Source organism: Stegostoma tigrinum, chromosome 19 (genome assembly GCF_030684315.1).
Source record: "Stegostoma tigrinum isolate sSteTig4 chromosome 19, sSteTig4.hap1, whole genome shotgun sequence".
In the NCBI taxonomy this organism is placed as follows: domain Eukaryota; kingdom Metazoa; phylum Chordata; class Chondrichthyes; order Orectolobiformes; family Stegostomatidae; genus Stegostoma; species Stegostoma tigrinum.
The window spans coordinates 1077261-1100031 of record NC_081372.1 but is presented as its reverse complement, the minus strand read 5'-3'; the positions used below and the strand labels follow the sequence as shown (position 1 = coordinate 1100031).

General features: G+C 44.5%; 1 protein-coding gene across 1 annotated transcript in view; it reads right to left on the bottom strand.

The window, feature by feature from the left end:
* Positions 1–18685: 18685 nt before the first annotated feature.
* eif6 (eukaryotic translation initiation factor 6) overlaps positions 18686–22771 on the bottom strand; it is a 61109-nt gene continuing 57023 nt past the window's right edge. Inside the window, exon 6 of the mRNA XM_059652670.1 lies at positions 18686–18999. Coding sequence (XP_059508653.1) covers positions 18990–18999 — 10 coding nt within the window. The 3' untranslated portion in view covers positions 18686–18989. The remainder of the gene's footprint in view (positions 19000–22771) is intronic.

Here is a 22771-nt window from a genome sequence, read left to right as displayed (position 1 = left end):
TATCAAACTTTCTGTTAATTTCTCCAATTAAATGATATCCTTTTTGTTTCATGTACAAATACTCCCAGGTTTATTTGTGTTGAAGTTTTTCTAAATATGCTGCTATTACTACCTTTAATTATTAATTAAACTTTTTGCTGCCTCTTTTGATTAAGATTGTCACATTAGCAGTTTTCCAATCCTCCAGTACTTCAGAATCTAAGAAAACTACAACTAAAGCATCCACTATCCATGTAGCAACTTCTTTTAGGATCCTAGGATGTAAGCCATCAGGGCCGGGGACCTACCTGCTTTTATTACAATGTCTAATACTATATCTCTAGTGATAGTTCTTCATTCCTCCCCTGTATTCTTTAGTATTAATGGGGTGTTTTAAGTATCATTCACTCTAAAGGCTGATGCACAATATTCCAGGAGTGGTCTCACCAAGGCTCAGTATAGTTGAAACAAGACATCCCTGCTCTTGTACTCAAATCCTCTTGCGACGAAGGACACGAAACCCCAAATGCCATCTTTAATGTCTCTGTGTTTACTTCTCAGTGGCTCCCAGGTCTCATTACACACTCCTCACTTAATTTATTGCCGGTCAGTTAATTATCTGCCTTCTTATTTTTTGCTACCAAAGTGGATAACCCCACATTCATCTACATTATACTGCATCAGCCGTGTATTACCCACTCTCTCAGTCTATCCAAATCATACTGAGGCATCCCTGTATCCTCCTCACAGCTCACCCTCCCACCCAGCTTTGCGTCATCTGCAAACTCAAAGACATTATACTTAATTCCCGCATCAAAATCATTTATATATTTGGTGAATATCTGTGATTCTAGCACTGAAATCTGCGGTACCCCGTTAGTTACTGTCTGCCAACCAGATTTCTGTAGATCTCTGTACGTTTCCCCTAGTCCCATTCGTTTTAATCTTACACAATAATCTCTCATGTGGGACTTGATTGAAGACTCAAACACCAGACAAAACTGTTATGGGAAGAAATCAGAATTAGGCTGTTGAGTTGGACGATCAGCCTGATCGTGTTTAATGATGGAGTAGGCTTGAAGGGCCGAACGGCCACCGCATGCTCCTATCTTCTAGGTTTCTATGTACCTGAACCCCAAGATCTATCTGTTCAATAACACTCCCCAGGGACGTACTTTTAATTGCATAAGTCCTGTCGTTTGTTTTACCAAAATGCAATGCCTCACATTTATCCAAATTAAACTCCCATCATCCACTCCTCAGCCCATTAACCCAATTGATCAAGATCTCATTGTAACCTTAGACAACCTTCTTCACTGTCCTACTATACACCAATTTTGTAAACCTGCTTACTATGCCTCTGAAATTCTCATCCAAATTGTTCAAATAAATGACAAACAGAAGTTGACCCAGTGCTGCTACCTGTGGAACACTGCTGGTCATAGGCCTCCAGCTTGAAAATCCTGCAACACCACACTCTGTCTCCTGCCATTAAGCCAATTTTGTATTCAGTTGGCAAGCTCACCCTGAATCCTATGTGATCTAACTTTTAGTCTACCATGTGGAACTTTGCCAAAGGCTTTACTAAAATCCAAGCAAACAACACCCTCTACCCTCCTCAACCTTCTTGGTTACTTGCTCAAAAAAGTCAACCAAGTTTGTAAGATACAATTTTCCTCCAACAAAACTAGGGTATCTCTAATCATTCCTCACCTCTCCAAATGCATGTAAATCATATTTTTCAAAGTCCTCTCCAACAACTTACCCACCACCAATGTCGGACTCGCAGGTCTGTAGCTCCTAGACTTTTCCTTAGAGCCTTTCTTAGGAATTACAACATTAGCCACCCTCTAGTCCTCCTCCATCTGTAGTTATAGAAGATACAAATATTTCTGCAAGGGGCTCTGTAATTTCCTCCCTAACATCTTGCAATTCAAATGCATGGATATTGTAATGTGTGTCACCACCATCCTACCAAACAAAAGGGCTGTTCTCTCATTTGAGAGAGACAGCTGGTGGTGTCTTAACTTGAGACTTGAGGCCACTAAGCCTCATAGGGAAGGGAGAGGTTGAGAAGGGGAGTCCTTCATGGTGACCTCAGCTGGTGTGGGAATCAAACTCACGCTGTTAGCACCACACTACTTTGGAAGCCAACTGAATTAAATCTGTTTCCCTACCTTCCACCTCCTGTCAATCCCCACACCTCCACCAAACCCCACAACGAGGTGCTAAGCCTGGAACAAATTGCAAATTTTGAGATGTATACATTAATAGCGATTGGATTTGGAGTAAATGCATTTGGAATATAGGAGGGCAGCGATTTAGTTGAATAGTAATTATGGTTAGAAGAACTGAATGTCTCACTTTTTCCTGTGATGGCTGGGATTGATAAGAGGCATTATCTCACAGTGAGATCACTGTACCACATTCCACAGAATCATCTATGTGTCATAGCATGGAAGGACGAAGTTCAGTCCATCATAGTTGTACCAAAATCACACTGTCTCTCTCAGCAATCATCTTAGTTCCAGGACATCTCCGCAGAAGTTCCTCAGGGGAGAGTCCTAGACCCTGCTTTCTTCAGTTGCTTCATCAATGACCTTCCCTTCATCATTAAGTCAGAAATGGAGATGTTCACTGATGATCGCACAATGTTTGGCACCATTTGCAACTTCACAGATACTGAACAATGTTTAAATGCAACAAGATCGGGTCAGTATCCAGAGATAATGGGAACTGCAGATGCTGGAGAATCTGAGATAACAAAGTGTGGAGCTGGATGAACACAGCAGGCCGAGCAGCATCTCAGGAGCACAAAAGCTGACGTTTCGGGCCTAGAGCCTTCATCAGAAAAAAGCTTTTTTCTGTTATGAAGGGCCTAGGCCCGAAACGTCAGCTTTTGTGCTCCTAAGATGCTGCTCGGCTTGCTGTGTTCATCCAGCTCCACACTTTGTTACCCAGGTCAGTATCCAGGCTTGGGCTGACGAGTGGCAAGTAACATGCATGCCACATAAATGCTAGACAATAACCATTTCATGGAAGAATGTAAATATCTACAGCCTCACACAAGTAGCTGTTCAGGAATTGACGTGTTTAGGGATAGGTGGAGCCAGCAAGACAGAAACAAACAAAGAAAATTAGCATCATTAGAATGGCCATATTCTGAGGTTCAGCTGCCTGACACCCAAGCTGTTGACTCGGCAGTGATGCTCATCTTCACAATTAACATTCTCTGCTTTATGTAAACATCTGAAAAAAACACATTTTAAAACCCAAGGTTAAAAGAACTGAAAAACCATTCAAACATGCTGCAAAATTAATTACTACATAAATAATTCTAGGAGTATAAATAAATAATGACATCACCTTTTGAAAATGATCTATTAGATTTACAACAAGCATTAGAAAGTTGATTGAGTTTGAAATGGCAAAAATCTTTTTTCTACATCAAAGAGTATACAGACTATTAATTTCTACCCTGCTGGGTGCAACTGAAAAACATCTCTCCCACTCTTTATCGTTGCTGTATTCTCTCTCACCCTCTCTCTCTCTCTCTCGCTGTCTTCCATCTGATACTCGTCCCTTCTATCATTCTCTTTAGTCATTTGAACCTTTATTCTAAATGAATTAGTGATTGTGTGTGTGGGACCTCATACCGCAGTGGGAGTCAATGCGTGTGCGGGACCCCGTACCCCAGTGCGAGTCAATGCGTGTGCGGGACCCCGTACCCCAGTGCGAGTCAATGCGTGTGCGGGACCCCGTACCCCAGTGCGAGTCAATGCGTGTGCGGGACCCCGTACCCCAGTGCAAGTCAATGCGTGTGTGGGACCCCGTACCCCAGTGCGAGTCAATGCGTGTGCGGGACCCCGTACCCCAGTGCAAGTCAATGCGTGTGCGGGACCCTGTACCCCAGTGCGAGTCAATGCATGTGTGGGACCCCGTACCCCAGGGTGAGTCAATGCGTGTGTGGGACCCCATACACTAGTGAGAGTCAGTGTGTGTGTGGGACACTGTACCCCAGTGAGAGTCAGTGTGTGTGTGGGACACTGTACCCCAGTGAGAGTCAGTGTGTGTGTTTGGGATCCTGTACTTCAGTGAGAGCCTGTGTGTGTGTGAGAGAGAGACCCGGTACCCCAGTGAGAGTCAGTGTGTGTGTGTGTGAGACCCTGTACCCCAGTGAGGGTCAGTGTGTGCGTGTGGGACCCCGTACCCCAGTGAGAGTATGTGTGTGTTTGTGTGAGTGGGACCCTGTACCCCAGTGGGAATCAGTGTTTGTGTGGGACCCTGTACCCCAGTGAGAGTCTGTGTGTGTGAGACCCTGTACCCCAGTGAGGGTCATGTGGGACCCTGTTTTTTATTCATACATTCATTCCTGGGATAAGGGTGCCAGCATTTATTGCCCATCTGTAATTGCCCAGATGATCGTTAGGAGTCATAGAGATGTAAAGCACCGAAACAGGCCCTTTGGTCCAAGATAACAAAGTGTGGAGTTGGATGAACACAGCAGGCCAAGCAGCATCTCAGGAGCACAGAAGCTGACGTTTCGGGCCTAGAGCCTTCATCAGAGAGGGGGATGGGGAGAGGATTCTGAAATAAATAGGGAGAGAGGGGGAGGCGGACCGAAGATGGATAGAGGAGAAGACAGATGGAGAGGAGAGTATAGGTGAGGAGGTAGGGAGGGGATAGGTCAGTCCGGGGAAGACGGACAGGTCAAGGAGGCGAGATGAGGTTGGTAGGTGGGAAATGGAGATGCTTCTTGAGGTGGGAGGAGGGGATAGGTGAGAGGAAGAACAGGTTAGGGAGGCAGGGATGAGCTGGGCTGGTTTTGGGATGCAGTGGGGTAGGGAGAGATTTTAAAGCTTATCCATGCCGACCAGATATGCTATATAAATCTAGTCCCATTTGTCAGCATTTGGCCCATATCCCTCTGAACCCTTCCCATGGAAATGACCTTACCTGTTTACCCTATCCATACCCCCTCACGGCCTGCAGCCTTCGATACTCCAGGGAAGATAGCCCCAGCCTACTCAACCTCTCTTTAGCTCAAACCCTCCAACCATGGCAACATCCTCATAACTCTTCTTTGAAACCTTTCCAGTTTCACAACATCCTTCCTACAGCAAGGAGACCAGAATTTCATGAAATATAGAAATATAGAACATTACAGCACAGTACAGGCCCTTTGGCCCTCGATGTTGTGCCGACCTGTCATACCGATCTCAAGCCCATCTAACCATACTCCAAAAGTTGCCGAACCAATCTCCTACACAGCTGTAAGATAATCTCCCAACTCCTACACTCGATGCACTGACCGATCAAGGTAAGCGTACCAAATGCCTTCTTCACCCCACTCCCTACCTGCAACTCCACTTTCAAGGAAGTACGAACCTGCTCCCCAAGGTCTCTTTGTTCAGGACCTTAGCAACAAGTGTATAGGTCTTACTCTGATTAAACCCCTTGGTCCATTGGCCCATCTGATCAATATTCTGTTGTACAATAACACTGCTGAGGGTCTGCAGTCATACACTGATCAGACCAGGTAAGGATGGCAGTTTCCTTCCCTAAAGGGCATTAGTGAACCCGATGGGTTCAATCTGACAATTGACAATGGATTCATGGTGATTGTAAGACTCTTAGTTCCAGATTTTCTTTGAATTTTACTATTTTCCATGGCGATTTGAATCCAGGTTCCCAGAACATCACCTGGGTCTCTGGATTAGGAGTCTGGCCTTAATAGTCCTAGGCCATACCTCCTTTCCCAGCCCTGACTGCTCTTGTATCCACCTTCATCATACTCAATCTCTCCCTTTTACCTTGTTGTAGCAAACATTGGCCCACAACCAGACCAAGGACTCTAAGATTGGAGTGGGAGACAGATGGGAGGGAATGAGGGAGAATACTTTCATGGAGGAGAAGTACTAAATCTAGTCAGAACTAAGCCTGATCACTCACAAACCCCAACCCAGTAAGTCTGATTGCGCTGTTACACTGCTCTCCCAATACCACCAGTTCTAACACGTTCTTAATCTATTATCCATTTCTCATTTTTAATTACCTCTCTTCTCTAGCAGCAGTTGGTCAACATCTGCTAAGGAGAGGTCAACACTGGAGAGTCTCAGCTCCACCTCTTCCCACAATTCTGAGACTGTTACCTTGATCTAGATCAGCCTCAGGAGCATATTCTGGTGAGCATATCATTGCCATGTCCCCTCAGCTGGTCAAAGGACAACTGCTTCAGGTCCTCTAGCATCAGAGGAAAGGTAGAGACCAGGCATCTACTCAATGAAAATCCCTCTGGTCTCTACCATTAATTCAACATCCAATGTTGCATGTCCTTTAGAGAAAGATTCTTCTCTTCCTTGAACTGAAAAATGTGACTCTAATTTTAAAACAGTACTTGCTGTACCTGAATGCTAACTTTTTTGTGCCCTAAAATGCCCAGATGCCTCTGCACCCCAGAATTCTGTAGTCATTCTCCATTTAAATAACAGTCTGCTTTTTCTCCTTACTACTACATTATGCTGAAGGGTTCAGACACTCGCTCAACCAATCAATATCCATTTGTATCCTCCTGATATTCTCTTCACAAAATACTTTCCTACTAACTTGGTGTCATTTACAAACTTAGCTACCATTCCTTCAATCCCTTCCTTTATATAAAGTGTGCCATGTTGAGGCCTGAACACAGACCCTCATCATATGCTGCCAGTAATCAATGATCCATTTTTGCATAAACTCTGGTTTCTGTGAGCCAGCCAATCTTCCTTGGCTGGTATATAGTTGGATATAGCATTCAGAGCTAAAGGGATCAAAGGTTGAAGGGGAAAAACAGGAATGGACTATTGAGCTGGGCCAAATGGCCTACTCCTGCTCCTGTTTTTTTATGTTTCTAAAGAAAAGGGATCCCAAAAATCTTCTACTGACATGTAAATGTTAAACAGATTGTCTGAGCAGGTTGGCTCATGTCAGGGATAGAAAGGTGATATATCCAAAGGGGCATAGGTCAAGGCCAGAACATTCAAAGAGTCCATTATTTACTGAGGAGGGTGTTGCTGACAAAAATAACATTAGAAGTAGCGAGGGTAGAGGATATCGATAGGATTAAAATTGATAGGGAGCAGGTGCTGGAAAGGCAGGCTATATCCACAGAGCAGAGGTCATCCAGTCATTTGTATATGTAAACAGGTTAAAACAAAGACCAATGCAGGCCGATTATTGACAAAGGTGGGAGAATTTATGAAGGGTCTAACGAAATGACAGAATTACACAGGAAGCTACAAAACAACCTTCCAGTGATACTGGAGAACCAGGAGACTAACGAAAATGAGAAACTTAAAGAAATTATTTGTAACAATAATTAATTCTTAGTGTCAGACAAAATAATGAGAGTGAAAGCGGATAAATCCCCTGAACATGGTGATCTACATCCCAGACCATTAAAAGAGGTAGCTGAGGAGATAATGGCGTTGTAAAGATCATTTTTCAAAACATTATTAATTCTGGAATGGTTCCTGCAAATTGGGTGGCAGCAAATGTAATAGGAGGGAGAGACAAATCAGAAGGACAAAACTGTTGGTCTGTTATCTATAGGCAAAAAAGTGCTGGTATTTTGTAAAAAGGATGTGACTAATCGATACTGAGAGGAATCTGGTATCTTTGTTTATATCTCATTGAAAGTTTAACACATGGGTACAACAAGCAGGTATGAAAGCACATTGTATGTTGGCCTTAACTGTAAGAGGGTTTGAGTACGAGGGTAAAGGTGTCTTGCTGCAGTTGGTGACACTTCACCTGGAGAATATTTTTAAAATGTTTCATACATAGAACATAGATCATAGAGCAGTACAGGCCCTTCAGCCCATGATGTTGTGCCAACCTATTATCCTACTAAGGTCAATCTACCCTGCATACATTACATTTTACTATCCTCCATTTGCCTATCCAAGAGTCGCTTAAAAGTCTCTAAAGTATCTGGCTCGACTATTACTGCAGACAGTGCATTCCACGTGCCCCCCACTCTCTGTGTGAAGAACCTACCTCTGACATCTCCCCTACACCTTCCTACCATCACCTTCAAATTATGCCCCCTCATAATAGTCATTTCCGCCCTGGGAAAAAGTCTCTGACTATCCACTGTATCTATGCCTCTCATCATCTTGGACACCTCTTTCGAGTCACCTCTAATCCTCCTTCACTCCAATCAAAAAAGCTGTAGCTCCCTCAACCTTTCCTCATAAGACCATGGTTGTTACTGGCCTGGCCAGCATTTATTGTCCATCCTTTCTCAGCCTTGAGAAGATGGTGGTGAGCTGTCTTCATGTGTGTAGATCTGGTCTCCTTCCCTAAGGATATATCTGCACAGACGGAATGCAATAAAGGTTTACCAGACCCTGTCCTGCAATAGTGGTTTGTTCTATGAGGAGAGGATCAGGAAATTGAACCTATACATGTTTAGAATAATGAGAAATGATCTCACTCAAACAGAGAAAGTGTACAGGGATCTATAAGACCATGAAACGCAGCAGCAGAAGTAGATCATTCAGTCCATCACGACTGCTCTGCTATTCCACCAGATCTGATCACCTTCAATTCCACTTTCTGCCTTTTCCCCATGATCCTTGATTCCTTGCCTGATGAAAACTCAGTTTCTCTTAGTCTTGAACGTACTGAATATCCGAGCCTCGACAGCCCTCTGGGGTAAAGAATTCCACAGATTCACTCCCCTCGAGAAGAAGTTCCTTCTCATCTTTGTTGTCATTGGCGAACCCTTTCTCTGCGATTAAAATCAAATCTCCTTTTCAGAGGATTGTGGTACTCTATCATTAAACATGTACAAAACAAAAATGGATAGATTGGAAGAGATTAAAGAGGTCAATAGGTCTGGGGATAGTGTGAAAAAATGTTATTGGTAGACAAATCAGACAAAACTGGTTGACTGAAAGAGCAGCTGAAGGGATGTGCTATGGATGGGGTGAGGTGAATTGGATTCTTCTTTTACTCCTCCTCTGTTAGTAAACAGAGGAGTTTGTTAGATTTTCTTACTGCTTTTTTTGAGCTAAGTGGCGGTGTGTTCCCAAATATCCACTTTGTGAAACCTAGTGGAGAGTTCCCACCACAAATGCATCATTACAAGTGACACTGAGATCCAACTGTGCAGGCTTAAGGCACTGACAACACAGCTGTCACTCTGCAGGTATCGCTCTGCACTGGCCTTTCAGAGACTCGAACATTTCCTTAATTAAAGTATGTAAGATCTGTTGGCTCCAGGCGTTCATTAAAAACATGGTGTTTCCTTCCCCATTCTTTCCTGCCTAACATGCAGGAATGTAATTTGCCAATTCTTCCATTGTCAGTGAGGTTTTCCTGGCAGGATTGCAAATTGCTTCTTGATACATTATGCACAACAGTTGGCGATTTGCTGTAGAGTGTTCAGGTCTTAATATTTTGGATACTGCCACCTGTTTTCAGAGAGGATCTGCACTTAGAAACTGTGCTTCTGCATCACTGCATTATGTCTCCACTGAGCAGTTGTGTTGTCCATAAATGCAGCCCTTATAAAAATGAGCTGCAACAAATCTTTTCTCTAAACTGCTTCCGATATCTTTACATCCTTCCCTAAATAGTACCCCAGATAGTCTCACCAGTACCTTGTGTAACTGAAGCATACCCCTCCCTACTCTTGAATTCAATATGGACATAAATCTACACGATCTTTATGAGTCCACAAAGTCTGCGCCATGATTTGTTTTTAGTTGAAGCTCACATTCAGCAGGGTGCAGTTGAATAGAATTGCACTCAGAGTTGACAGCAGTGTAGCACAGTCAGGTCGGTCTACTTTTCAGGCAAATACATGTTTTATTTTGGAATTGGCCGGGGGTGGGGGGGGGGGGGGGGTGGGGGCGGGGGGCGCAGGTTTGACTTGGGGCAAAGGTATCTCGGACCAGAGTGTGATTTTCTGCTAAGGCTTTGGCAGGCAGCCTTCCTTCCATTAGAAGTTAGACATGGCAATGTTTGTATTATGTTCAGCACAGTCACTGGTGTGGAATGTATCATATTCCATATATACACATAGAAGGGGAGGTGATGGCCTAGTGTTATTATTGCTGGGCTATATGATGTTCCGGGGTCCTGGGTTTGAATTTCACCATAGCAGATGGTAGAATTTGAGTTTAACTAAAATCTGGAATTAAGAGTCTAATGATAACCATGAATCCATTTCTTCTTGCGAAAAAACCCTCAGGTTCATCTTAGGGAAGGAAACTGCCATCCTTACGTGGTCTGGCCTACGTGTGACTCCAGATCCACAGGAATATGGGTAACTTTCAGCCTCAATCAGGGATGGGCAATTCATGCTGCCTGGCCACCAATGCCCCCATCCCGTGAATGAATACAAAATAAAATCACGGTCAGGACAGCTTTAAAAAAATGCCTATGATGTGATAGTTGTATGGTCACATGTGACCTGAGAACATAAAGATCTCATATTCTGCCTTAACTTGGGACCACTTCAAGAACAGGATGATATTGAAAACATGTGGCTCTGTTGCGACACTTGAGCTTAATATTAACCCATGTATGTGCCTGTGAATGTAAATACTCGTACATTTGATCAATGAAGGTCAGGCAGTGGATGCTGTCTACATGGACTTCCATAAGGCCTTTGACAAGGTACCTCATAACAGGTTGATACAGAAGGTAATGTCACATGGGGTCAGAGGTGAGCTTGCCTTGGCTGTAGAAGACAGAGGGTAGCAGTGGAAAGGTGCATTTCCGAAAAGAGGGTTGTGACTAGTGGCGTTCCCAAAGGATCAGTGTTAGTACATTTGCTGTTTGTTTTATACATATATATAAGTGATTTGGAGGAAAATGTAACTGGTCTGATTGGTAAATTTGCTCATGACACAAAGGTTGGTGAAATTGCAGACAGCGATGAAGACCGTCAAAGGATACAGCTGGATATAGATCGGTTGGTGACTTGAGCAGTGAGATGGCAGATGGAGTTAAATCTGGAAAAATGTGAGGTAATGAATTTTGGAAGGTCTAATCCCGATGGAAATTATACAGTCATTGGCAGAGCCCTTAAGAGTACCGATAGGCAGAGGGATCTGGGTGTACAGGTATACAGAACCAAGAACAAAGAACAAAGAAAATTACAGCACAGGAACAGGCCCTTCAGCCTCCAAGCCTGCACCGATTGAGATCTTCTGTCTAACCTGTCATCTGTTTTCTAACAGTCTGTGTCCATTTGCTCCCTGCCCATCCATGTACCTGTCCAAATATATCTTGAAAGACGCTAATGTGTCTGCGTCTATCACCTCCGCTGGCACGTGTTCCAGGCACCCACCACCCTCTGTGTAAAGAACTTTCCATGTATATCTCCCTTAAACTTTCCTCCTCTCACTTTGAACTCATGACCCCTAGTAACTGAGTCCCACACTCTGGGAAAAAGCTTTTTGCTATCCACCCTGTCTATACCCCTCATTATTTTGTAGACCTCAATCAGGTCCCCCTCAATCTCCATCTTTCTAATGAAAATAATCCTAATCTATTCAATCTCTCTTCATAGCTAGTGCCCTCCATACCAGGCAACACCCTGGTGAACCTCCTGTCCACCCTCTCCAAAGCATCCACATACTTTTGGTAATGTGGCGACCAGAACTGCACACAGTACTCCAAATGTGGCCGAACCAAAGTCTTCTACAACTGCAACATGACCTGCCAACTCTTGTACTCAATACCCTGTCCAATGAAGGAAAGCATGCCATATGCCTTCTTGACCACTCTATCAACCTGTGTTGCCACCTTCAGGGAACAATGGATCTGAACACCCAGATCTCTCTGTTCATCAATTTTCCCCAGGGCTTTTCTATTTACTGTATAGTTCACCCTTGAATTAGATCTTCCAAAATGCATCACTTTGTATTTGCCTGGATTGAACTCCATCTGCCATTTCTTCGCCCAACTCTCCAATCTATCTATATTCTGCTGTAATCTCTGACAGCCCCCTTCACTATCTGCTACTCCACCAATCTTTGTGTCATCTGCAAACTTGCTGATCAGACCACCTATACCTTCTTCTAGATCATTTACATATATCACAAACAACAGTGGTCCCAGCACAGATCCCTGTGGAACACCACTAGTCACGGGTCTCCAATTTGAGAAACTCCCTTCCATTACTACCCTCTGTCTCCTGTTGCCCAGCCAGTTTTTTATCCATCTAGCTAGCACACCCTAGACCCCATGTGAATTCACTTTCTCCATCAGCCTGCCATGGGGAACCTTATCAAATGCCTTACTGAAGTCCCATGTATATGACATCTACAGCCTTCCCCTCATCAATCAGCTTTGTCACGTCCTCAAAGAATTCTATTAAGTTGGTAAGACATGACCTTCCCTACACAAAACCATGTTGCCTATCACTGATAAGCCCATTTTCTTCCAAATGGGAATAGATCCTATCCCTCAGTATCTTTTCCAGCAGGTTCCCCACCACTCACGTCAGGCTCACTGGTCGATAATTACCTGGATTATCCTTGCTACCCTTCTTAAACAAGGGGACAACATTAGCAAATCTCCAGTCCTCCGGGACCTCACCCACGTCTAAGGATGCTGCAAAGATATCTGTTAAGGCCCTGGCTATTTCCTCTCTCACTTCCCTCAAAACCTGGGATAGATCCCATCCGGACCAGGGGACTTGTCCACCTTAATGTCTTTTAGGATACCTAACACTTCCTCCTTCCTTATGTCAACTTGAACTAGACTAAGCAAACATCTATCCCTAACCTCAACATCCATCATGTCCCTCTCCTTGGTGAATACCGATGCAAAGTACTCGTTAAGAATGTCACCCATTTTCTCTGACTCAGTGCACTACTTTCCTTCTTTGTCCTTAAGTGGGCCAATCCTTTCTCTAGTTATCCTCTTGCTCTTTGTATATGAATAAAAGGCTTTGGGATTTTCCTTAACCATGTTTGCCAGCAATATATCATGTCCTCTCTTAGCCCTCCTAATCCCTTTTTTCAGATTCGCTCTACATTCCCGATATTCTTCCAAAGCTTCGTCTGTCTCCAGTCGCCTAGACCTCATGTATGCTTCCTTTTTCCTCTTAGCTAGTCTCACAATTTCGCCTGTCATCCATGGCTCCCTAATCTTGCCTTTTCTATTCCTCATTTTCACAGGAACATGTCTCTCCAGCACGCTAATCAACCTCTCCTTAAAAGCCTCCCAATTATCAAATGTGGATTTACCTTCAAACAGTTTCTCCCAATCTACATTCCTCAGATCCTGCCGAATCTTGGTATAGTCGGCCTTCCCCCAGTTTACTACTCTTCCTTTAGGACCACTCCTATCCTTGTCCATGAATATTGTAAAACTTACGGAATTGTGGTCACTATTTCCAAAGTAGTCCCCTACAGTAAAATCAACCACCTGGCCGGGTTCATTCCCCAGCACCAGGTCCAGTATGGCCCTTTCCCGAGTTGGACTACATACATACTGCTCTAGAAAACCCTCCTGGACACACCTTACAAATTCTGCTCCGTCTTGACCCCTAACACTGAGTGAATCCCAGTCAATGTTGGGAAAATTAAAATCTCCCATCACCACCACCCTGTTGCTCCTACACCTTTCCATTATCTGTTTACATATTTGTACCTCTATCTCACGCTTGCTGTTGGAAGGCCTGTAGTACAGCCCCAGCATTGTTACTGCATCCTTCCTATTTCTGAGTTCTACCCATATCGCTTCACTGTTTGAGTCCTCCATAGGGCCCTCCTTCAGTGCGGCTGTGATATCGTCTTTGACCATTACTGCAACTCCTCCACCCCTTTTACCTCCCTCTCTATCCCGCCTGAAGCATCAATACCCTGGGACAACTAGTTGCCAGTCATGCCCTTCCCTCAACCAAGTCTCAGTAATAGCAATAACATCATACTCCCAGGTACCGATCCAAGCCCTAAGCTCATCTGCCTTATCTACTACACTTCTCGCATTAAAACAAATGCACCTCAGACCACCTGTCCCTTTGTGTTCATCATCTGCTCCCCGACTACTATTCCCTTTAGTCACACTGACTCCATTATCTAGTTCCCTACAGGCTTTTGTTTCTACCTCCTTTCTGTCCAATATTTGGTTCCCATCCCCCTGCCACAATAGTTTAAACCCTCCCCCACAGCATTAGCAAAAGCACCCCCAAGGACATTGGTTCCAGTCCGGTTCAGGTGTAGACTGTCCAATTTGTAATAGTCCCACCTTCCCCAGAACAGGTCCCTATATCCCAAAGATCTGAACCCCTCCCTCCTACACCATCTCTCAAGTCACACATTCATCCTGGCTATTCTTTCATTTCTGCACTGACTAGCACGTGGCACTGGTAGCAATCCTGAGATTACTACCTTTGAGGTCCTACTTTTTAACTTGGCTCCTAACTCCCTAAATTCTGCTTGTAGGACCTCATCCCGTTTTCTGCCTATATCGTTGGTGCCTATATGCACCACGACAGCTGGCTGTTTGCCCTCCCGCTTCAGAATTTTCTGCAGCCGATCGTGCACCTGGGAGGCAACATACCATTCGGGAGTCTCGTTTTCGACCGCAGAACCGCCTATCTACTCCCCTTACAATTGAATCCCCAATGACTATCGCCCTTCCACTCTTTTTCCCGCCCTTCTGCACAGCAGAGCCAGCCACGGTGCCATGAACCTGGCAACTGCTGCCTTCCCCTGGTGAGCCATCTCCCCCAACAGAATTCAAAACGGTATACCTGTTGTGGAGGGAGATGACCGCAGGGGACACATGCACTGCCTTCCTGCTCTTCCTCTCCCTTTCGGTCACCCATTCCCTTTCTCCCTCAGCAATCCTAATCTGTGGTGTGACCAACTTGCTAAATGTGCTATCCACGACCCCCCCAGCATCATGTATGCTCCAAAGTGAGTCCATCCGCAGCTCCAGAGCCGTCATGCGGTCTAACAAGAGCTGCAGCTGGACACACTTCCTGCACGTGAAGGAGTCAGGGACATCAGCCCTGTCCCTGAGCTCCCACATTGGGCAAGAGGAGCACAACACGGGTGTGAGATCTCCTGACATTGTTAAACTTAACTTAGATAAAAGGTTTTTGGCAATCACACGATATATATAAAGAAACGTGAAATGCCACACTGCAGCCCCACAGCATCAGGGACCCAGGTTCGATTCCCGCCTTGGGCAACTGTCTGTGTGGAGTTTGCACATTCTCCCCATGTCTGCATTGGTTTCCTCCGGGTGCTCCGGTTTCCTCCCACAGTCCAAAGATGTCCAGGTCAGGTGGATTGGCCATGCTAAATTGCCCGTAGTGTTCAGGGGTATGTGGGTTATGGGGGCATGTGTCTGGGTGGGATGTTTCAAGGGGCGGTGTGGACTTGTTGGGCCAACGGGCCTGTTTCCACACTGTAGGGAATCTAATAAAAAAATGTGAAATAGAAAAAGCCTTACCTTATCTACACACCGCTGAATCTTCTTTTCTTGGGTAGAGGAGGAGGGCAGCTGGGAGACACTACACGTGTAGTGTCTCGGGTTCAGGCGCTGCCCAAATAAATGAAGATGCTCCCGCTCGAGGTAAGCTTTTTAAAGTGGTAAAAAAAACGTTACCTTCCCGGCAGCTTCCTGGTGCTCTCTGGTCACTGAAACTGGCAACGCAGGTGGAGAAGGTAGTCAACAAGGCATATGGCAGGCCTGCCTTCATCGGTCAGGGCACTGAGTTTAAAAATCGGCAGGTAATGTTGCAGTTTTATATAACCTTTGGCCACATTTCAAATATTGTGTTCAGTTCTGGTCGTCATGCCACCAGAAGAATGCCATAGCATTGGAGAGGGTACAGAAAAGACTTACCAGGATGTTCCCCTGGTATGGATGGCATTAGCTATGAGGAGAGGTTGGAGAAACTTGGGTTGTTCTCACTGGAACAAAGGAAGTAGGGGTGACCTGATAGAGGTCGACAAAATTATGAAGGGCGTGGACAGAGTGGATAGTCAGAAGCTTTTTCCCAGGGTGAAAGAGCCGTTACCAGAGGGCATGGGTTTAAGGTGCGAGCGGCAAGGTTTAAAGGTTATGTATGAGGCAAGTATTTTACACAGAGGGTGGTGAGTGCCTGGAATTCGCTGTCAGGGGGAAGATAGTGATGTTTAAAGGGCTTCTTGACAAATACAGAATAAGAATAGAGGGGTATGGTCCCTGGAAGGGTAGGGGGTTTTAGTTGTGATGGGTAGCATGTTGGTGCAGGCTTGGAGGGCCGAAGAGCCGGTTCCTGCTGTAATTTTCTTTGTTCTTATACAGCTGTCATAAATGACTGTTGGATGTTTCAATACCATGGTATCCAGGTTGTTTCATGTGTTACCGGAGACAACTTTAGCATTGTGACATCAAATAAAACACCCTACTGGAGGAAGACTCGCAGAATTTGCCACTCCTTAGATACTGGCACAGTCAAGTACATATGCTGCAAGATCTAGACAATATTCAGATCACTGGGTTAATTAGGGAAAGTGCCTGGAAATGGCCATCTTTATTTGTTCACTGGCCGGTATTTATTGCCTGCCCTTAGTTACCCTACAGAAAATGGTGGTCAGCTGCCTTCTTGAACTGTTGCAGTCTCTGAGCTGTAGGTTGACCCACAATTCGGGGGGGTCATCACTGGAGGGAGGGAATTGCAGGATTTTGTCCCAGCAACAGTGTAGGAATGGCAATATCTTTCCAAGTCAGGATGATGAGTGGCTTGGAGGGAAATTTATACAGAGTCATGCAGCACAGAAGCAGATCCTGTAGGTCCAACTTGTCCATACCCATATCCCTCTAAACCCTTCCTATTCATATACCCATCCAGATGCCTTTTAAGTGTTGTAATTGTACCAGCCTCCACTACTTCCTCTAGCAGTTCATTCCATACACACAGCATCCTCTGTATCAAAGAGTTGCCCCTCTGTTTCCCTCTCACCTTAAATCTAAGTTCTCTAGTTTTGGACTACCCTATCCTCAGAAAAAGACCTTGCATCATCACCATATTCACTCCTCGCATGGTGGTGTACCCACATATCTGCTACCTGTGTCCTTCTACATGGAAGTGGTTATGGGTTTGTAAGGTATTGACAAAGTAGCTTTGGTGAATTTCTGCAGTTCATCTTGTACACACTGCTGCTACTGAAGTGTTGGTGGTGGGGGGCAGTGGATGTTTGTGGATTTGGTGCCAATCAAGCGGCTGCTTTGTCCTGGATGGTGCTGAGCTTCTTGAGTGTTGTTGGGGCTGCCCCCATCCAGGCAAGTGGGGAGCATTCCATCACATTCCTGACTTGTGCCTTGTAGAGGGTGGACAGGCTTTGGGGAGTCAGGAAGTGAGTTACTTGCTGCAGTATTCCCAGCTTCTGGCCTGCTCCTGTAGCTGCTGTGTCAGTCACTAGCCATGGCTGGTCACTTCTGTTACCCTCGGTTATGTTTTGTTGTTAAATGTGCACTGTACATATTCACACAATGACTGACAGCACAGCAACAAAGACCTTGCTTTTTGAAATAGCAACCAGGTTTCACTGTGGGATCTGAGTTGTCTAGTACAGGCATCAGCTACTTTTGTAACACCATAGCATGCTCCTTGTCAAGTTATAGACCACTCTGTCTTGGAATTACATTGCTGTTCCCTTCAGTGAAACGGTTTACTGGAGGTCTCTCTGCAATAACACGGTGGGTATCTCTACACAAGTGACAGCAAACGTTTCAGCAGCTGCTCAGTACTAACTCAAGGCCACTGGGAGGAGCAAGGAATCAGGTCTAGCCAACAACATGATGTAGCTCTGATAAGATTACATTTGATGTACTAAATTCAATTCTGATCACAGTACAAGATGGATGTGAGATTAGTCAAGACAGTGCAAAGGAGATTCTTCATGTACTTGGAGGGCTACAGGGATTTTTTTTGGGGGGGGTGGGGTGTAGGCAGAATTGGGACTGACTGGATTGCCTCAGAGGGCCATGTGCCTCCTTCTAGGCATAGAACTTCCCATTGTCTCCCCAGAAACATGAGATAAGGAGGCTCTACTGTCTAGTCCAGGGGTCAGCTTTCTGGGATATCATCATTGGATCAAACATTCTCCTCTTTCTCCTATTCAAGCTGTGCACGTCAACTGCTTAGTACAATAAACGACATGGAGAACACATTAGCTGGCAATTTGGAAAAAGCTCACACTAATCTCTGCAAGCAGACAGTGATGTACATTAAATTTCACATTCTCTGGTGAGAGTATTATTGACGCTCTGTCCCCATGACACTCCAGAGCTGCTGCCTATTCTCAGAGTCTCTAGGAGAGTCCTTCAAGACAGACATGTTCTGTGTGACTTGACAGAATCGTCACAGCACATCAACACTGGAGCAGCACAGTGGTTAGCGCTGCTGCCTCACAGTGCCAGGGACCCGGGTGACTGTCCGTGTGGAGTTTGCACGCTCTCCCCGTGTCTGCGTGGGTTTACTCTGGTTTCCTCCCACAGTCTAAAGATGTGCAGGCTAGGTGGATTAGCCAAGGGAAATTGCCCGTAGTGTTCAGGGGTGTGCAGATATGGTGGGTTATAGGGGGATGGGTTTGGGTAGGATGCCCTGAGGTTCGGTGTGGACTTGTTGGGGAAAAGGGCCCGTTTCCACTCTGTAGGGATTCTATGATTCTAACACTGAACTTCTGCAGAATGACGCAAGTCCTTAAAAAAAACAAGGATTTATTTATTCATAAGCAGAGTGATTTGTTTAATCAACACAGACAATCTCGCCAACTCATTTCTTACACCTTCAGATGTTCTTTAAGGTTAAATAATCCATGAGAAGGCAGGTTATGGGCTGTTGTGGCTGTGGGGTGATTACAAATTGATTGGAGTTATGTGGGTGTATTACAGTAAAGAATGGCTAATCAATTCAGAGCAAACGATGATCTCTCTCCTGTTTGTTCTGTCAAAATAGAAGAGCAGCACATTCCCCTCCAGAGATTCGATCCACGCCTGTTCCTTTATGTTAAACTGTGGAAGACAAGGAGAATATTAGGGTTACCCAGGCAACAATGGCAGGTTAGCTCATCTTCAGAGGTCTATATCTGGTAGCTCTGGACCAGTGATACTGCTCTGAAAAATAAAGCAGCCTCTAAGGGATCAGCAAGAGCATCAGGTCCTGGAACAGTGATGTGTGGGTGAGGGTTGACACTATTCCGAAAATATCAACCCTCATCTCCCTTCGAACCCCTCCCTTCACCACAATTAACTAGTGACACACGCCAACACTCTGCTGGGGACTGGCTTCCTTGCAATATGGGACCTTGGCTGGCTGTGAACGCACCTGTACCTCCTTCCCACTGAAAGTGCCAGCTGCGATTGGCAGTTGCCATGGGGTACGACCTCGAAAAGACCTGCCTCTGGCCAATTAAGTGCCTGACTGGAAAAGAATTTGGCAGGCCTTCCCAACACGAAGTTCTCAGTGGGTCTTCAGCTGGTGGACAAGGCCCCAGTCACCTGTCAAATGGACCTGACCTTGCTAACTTAGTAACAGCATCTGCCAATGGCGCAAACCCACAGCTTAGCATCAGCCTGGACAATGATGATTGGTGCCCTTCCCTGATCTCACTGACCACTTCTTTCAGCAGTGCATAACAGCAGCAAATTGTCAAGATCTTTCAGCAGTACTGTACAATACCCAAATCAGAGCACAGACAGAAATGTCAATGTCATCAGGATGACTACAAGAAAGGCAAAAAGCTGACCAAAAGCCAGAAGCAATGATTGGGGCTGGACATGGAGTTATGGTTGTCTGTTAATGCAGACACATTGCTTTTCCAACAATTATGAAGAATCTGTTTGTGGTGTTGGTTCAAGAATAATTATTAGCCTGGACACTCCTCTTCCAAAGCATGGAATTTCCATCCAGTTGGAAGAGCCTCAGTTCAACTCTTTAGAGAGAGACAGCCCTCCGATAGCATGGGGCTCCCTCAGAGCTGAGAGTCCCCACCCAGTGATCACTCTGCACTCTCGCTCTGACAGTACAGAGCTATCTTGGCATGTCTGCAGCAATTAAGTGCTCCAGTAAAAGGCAGTGTGAGCAATTAGTAACTTGGGAACTGGTCCCCAAACGTTTTTACACTACTGGGTCAGATTTTCATGAACAATTGTGAAACAAACATTTACATAAATAGTAGGACAGTGAAGTTGGTTAAAACTCAGCTGGCCTGCGCGTCTCGTAATAATGAAATGCCACTTTAATTAGTGACACATTTGCTTCTTGGTTCTGATATCCTGACCCCAAGTAAGGGACCTGTGCCAATGGGAAAGCAGATTGTTTATGAGCATGAATATAGGCTAACAAAGAATTTGCAGAAGTGGAAAAAAAAACACTTGCCAGTGCATTAAATTTGATCAACAGCATTGAATTAATGTGTAGCAATCTGTAACAATTCTCAATCAGCTGTGGCCTTTCCCTTCAATCCCATTTTCTGCTTGAATGACAAAATATTTTTTCTCAACATTCTCATTCTCAACACCCACCTAATGGCTGCAGAATACAATTAGTACTGTCTCTCCTTCATAAAAATAAATATTATTTTGTAGTCTCCTAACTAACATCACTAAATACACATTTACCGTACGAGTTATTGTTGTTTGTTGGAGCTGGCTGTGTGTAAATTGGCTGTGGCATTTCCTACATTACAACATTGACTACACTTTAAAAATTCTTCATTATCTGTGAAATACTTTGTAATGTACCAAGTTTGTGAATAGTGCTACAGACACGAAAGCCTCCCTTTTTATTATTATAAATTTGTTATTGCTGACACAGCAATTAGAGAAGGAGATAGATTCTCTAATAAATGAAATATAGGTAAGGCAGCAAGTTGTGTTAGACTATTTTACCTTGAAACAAAGGTTATGGATTATGGGATGACAGGAGGATTACTGGAGAAGAGCGCACACTAGGATTCCACCCTTTTTCTCCCTTTCCAAGTGGACTATTCAACCTGTTCTAACTTTTCTGTGTTTTGTACCTACTCGGGCTGCAAGGCAGAAGCAGTCATATAGAGACTTATTCTGCATGTTCACCACTTTGCTGCTAATGAGGTGCATAGCAAAGGAGAGTTGAAGCCATTACTAATATATAGTCTGCTCTGTTCTCACTGGGAATGATGCCAGTTTAGTCAGGCATTAGGTATTGCTGCAGTACTGCTTTGGAACAGTTGGGATCAGAACTCTATCCCTTACATTAATGACAAGAGTTGCTGCAGAAGGCTGGCTTTTCCCCAGCACTAGACAGTGGGACCAGGCAATAATCAGAGGCCCTGCCAGGAGACAGAATGAGGACACAAGGGAACGGTTCTGGTAAAAGGAGATTCAGAAATCTAAAGATGAACATAGATACGTAAGAACAGTGTGCTGATTAATGAAAAGATAAGCAGAAAGAGACAGGAAGAGACCTAATTTATTGGTAACAATGCATCAGAGTAAGATCCAAGCAAATATCCACAAAACAAAATGAAGTTTCTGAAATGCAATTGTAAATAAATAAGTGACATGAAGAGGGAGAAATGGTTTCAACCTAATTGCTATTACTGAAATGTGGAGACAGATACATTACTGAAAGTAGGTGGAAAGGTGAACTATTGGCAGGACAGAGAAGCTAGAGTCAGGTACAAACAGTGTAAGTGGCAGCAAAGAGACAGGTGGAGCATAATGTGGGCAAACAAGTAAAACTTAAACAAGTATAATTCTTTTAAAAAGGTGTGAAACTTGAAAATGTTGATGTTCAGAGGGATTTGGGCATATTCATACAAGGAACACAAAGGTTTGCTTGTAGGAACAGCAAGCAATTAGGGAGACAAATTACACTTGGCCTCTTTTGATGTAGAGCGAGAAAACCAGGGTCACTGAAAACGGTGACGTTTACTCCCTACGATGTCAGGTACGCATGTTATTCCCTCTGCAGTCTCCAGTCTAACATTCCATGGGAATCTGCTGCTTGTTATCACCACAACCAATAGGCATTTTCAGAGTGAGATCAGATGGTGATAAGGACAAAGGTTGTTCCCTCAGCGTTTCCCTGATTGAAGATACTTCACCTGGAGTTAAAATATCTCTAACAGATCTGAGGAGAGCCTTAGATGCTGTCCTAAGTATGATGCTGAGTCACCCAACACTAAACAAGTTAATGATTTTGTTACCTGTCCCTGTACTTAGCGCATCAGCACAATTTCATACAGCATCGAGACACTGGAAAGATGACATTTACCAAGCAGCCCCTAGGCCTGCATTAGCTCAATATCAGTCAACACAACCTTTTATTTTCAAAAGAATCTGGCCATTATAATTTTTATGCTAGTAAAGAGATGTTTAAACAGTTGTGTCTCTCCTGAGCATTACTGATTTCCAGAATCTTCTAAATGGGGTTATGAAGGCACTGGTTAAGTACACATGGAAGGCTGTACAATGCCTGGGCACAGAGGTGTGCACGTTTTGCAGTTCTTAAGAACAGTCAGACTGAAATCAAAACATTAACTCTGTTTCTCTCTCCACAGATGCTGCCACAGCTGTTCAGCTTCTTCAGCACTTTGTTTTCATTTCACACTTTGTAGATATTGTTCAGGGTGGAAGGTTCCCACTGCCTTCCAGCATCCATGAATGTCAGTGTTGATATGTACACAATAAAGGTATCTAGAGAACACAAGCTGTGGAGAAGCAGTTTTGGACACCTGTTTTCACGAATCATTAAAAACTAGATCACAGGCACAAAAATCTAAAAGTTTCATGGAATATT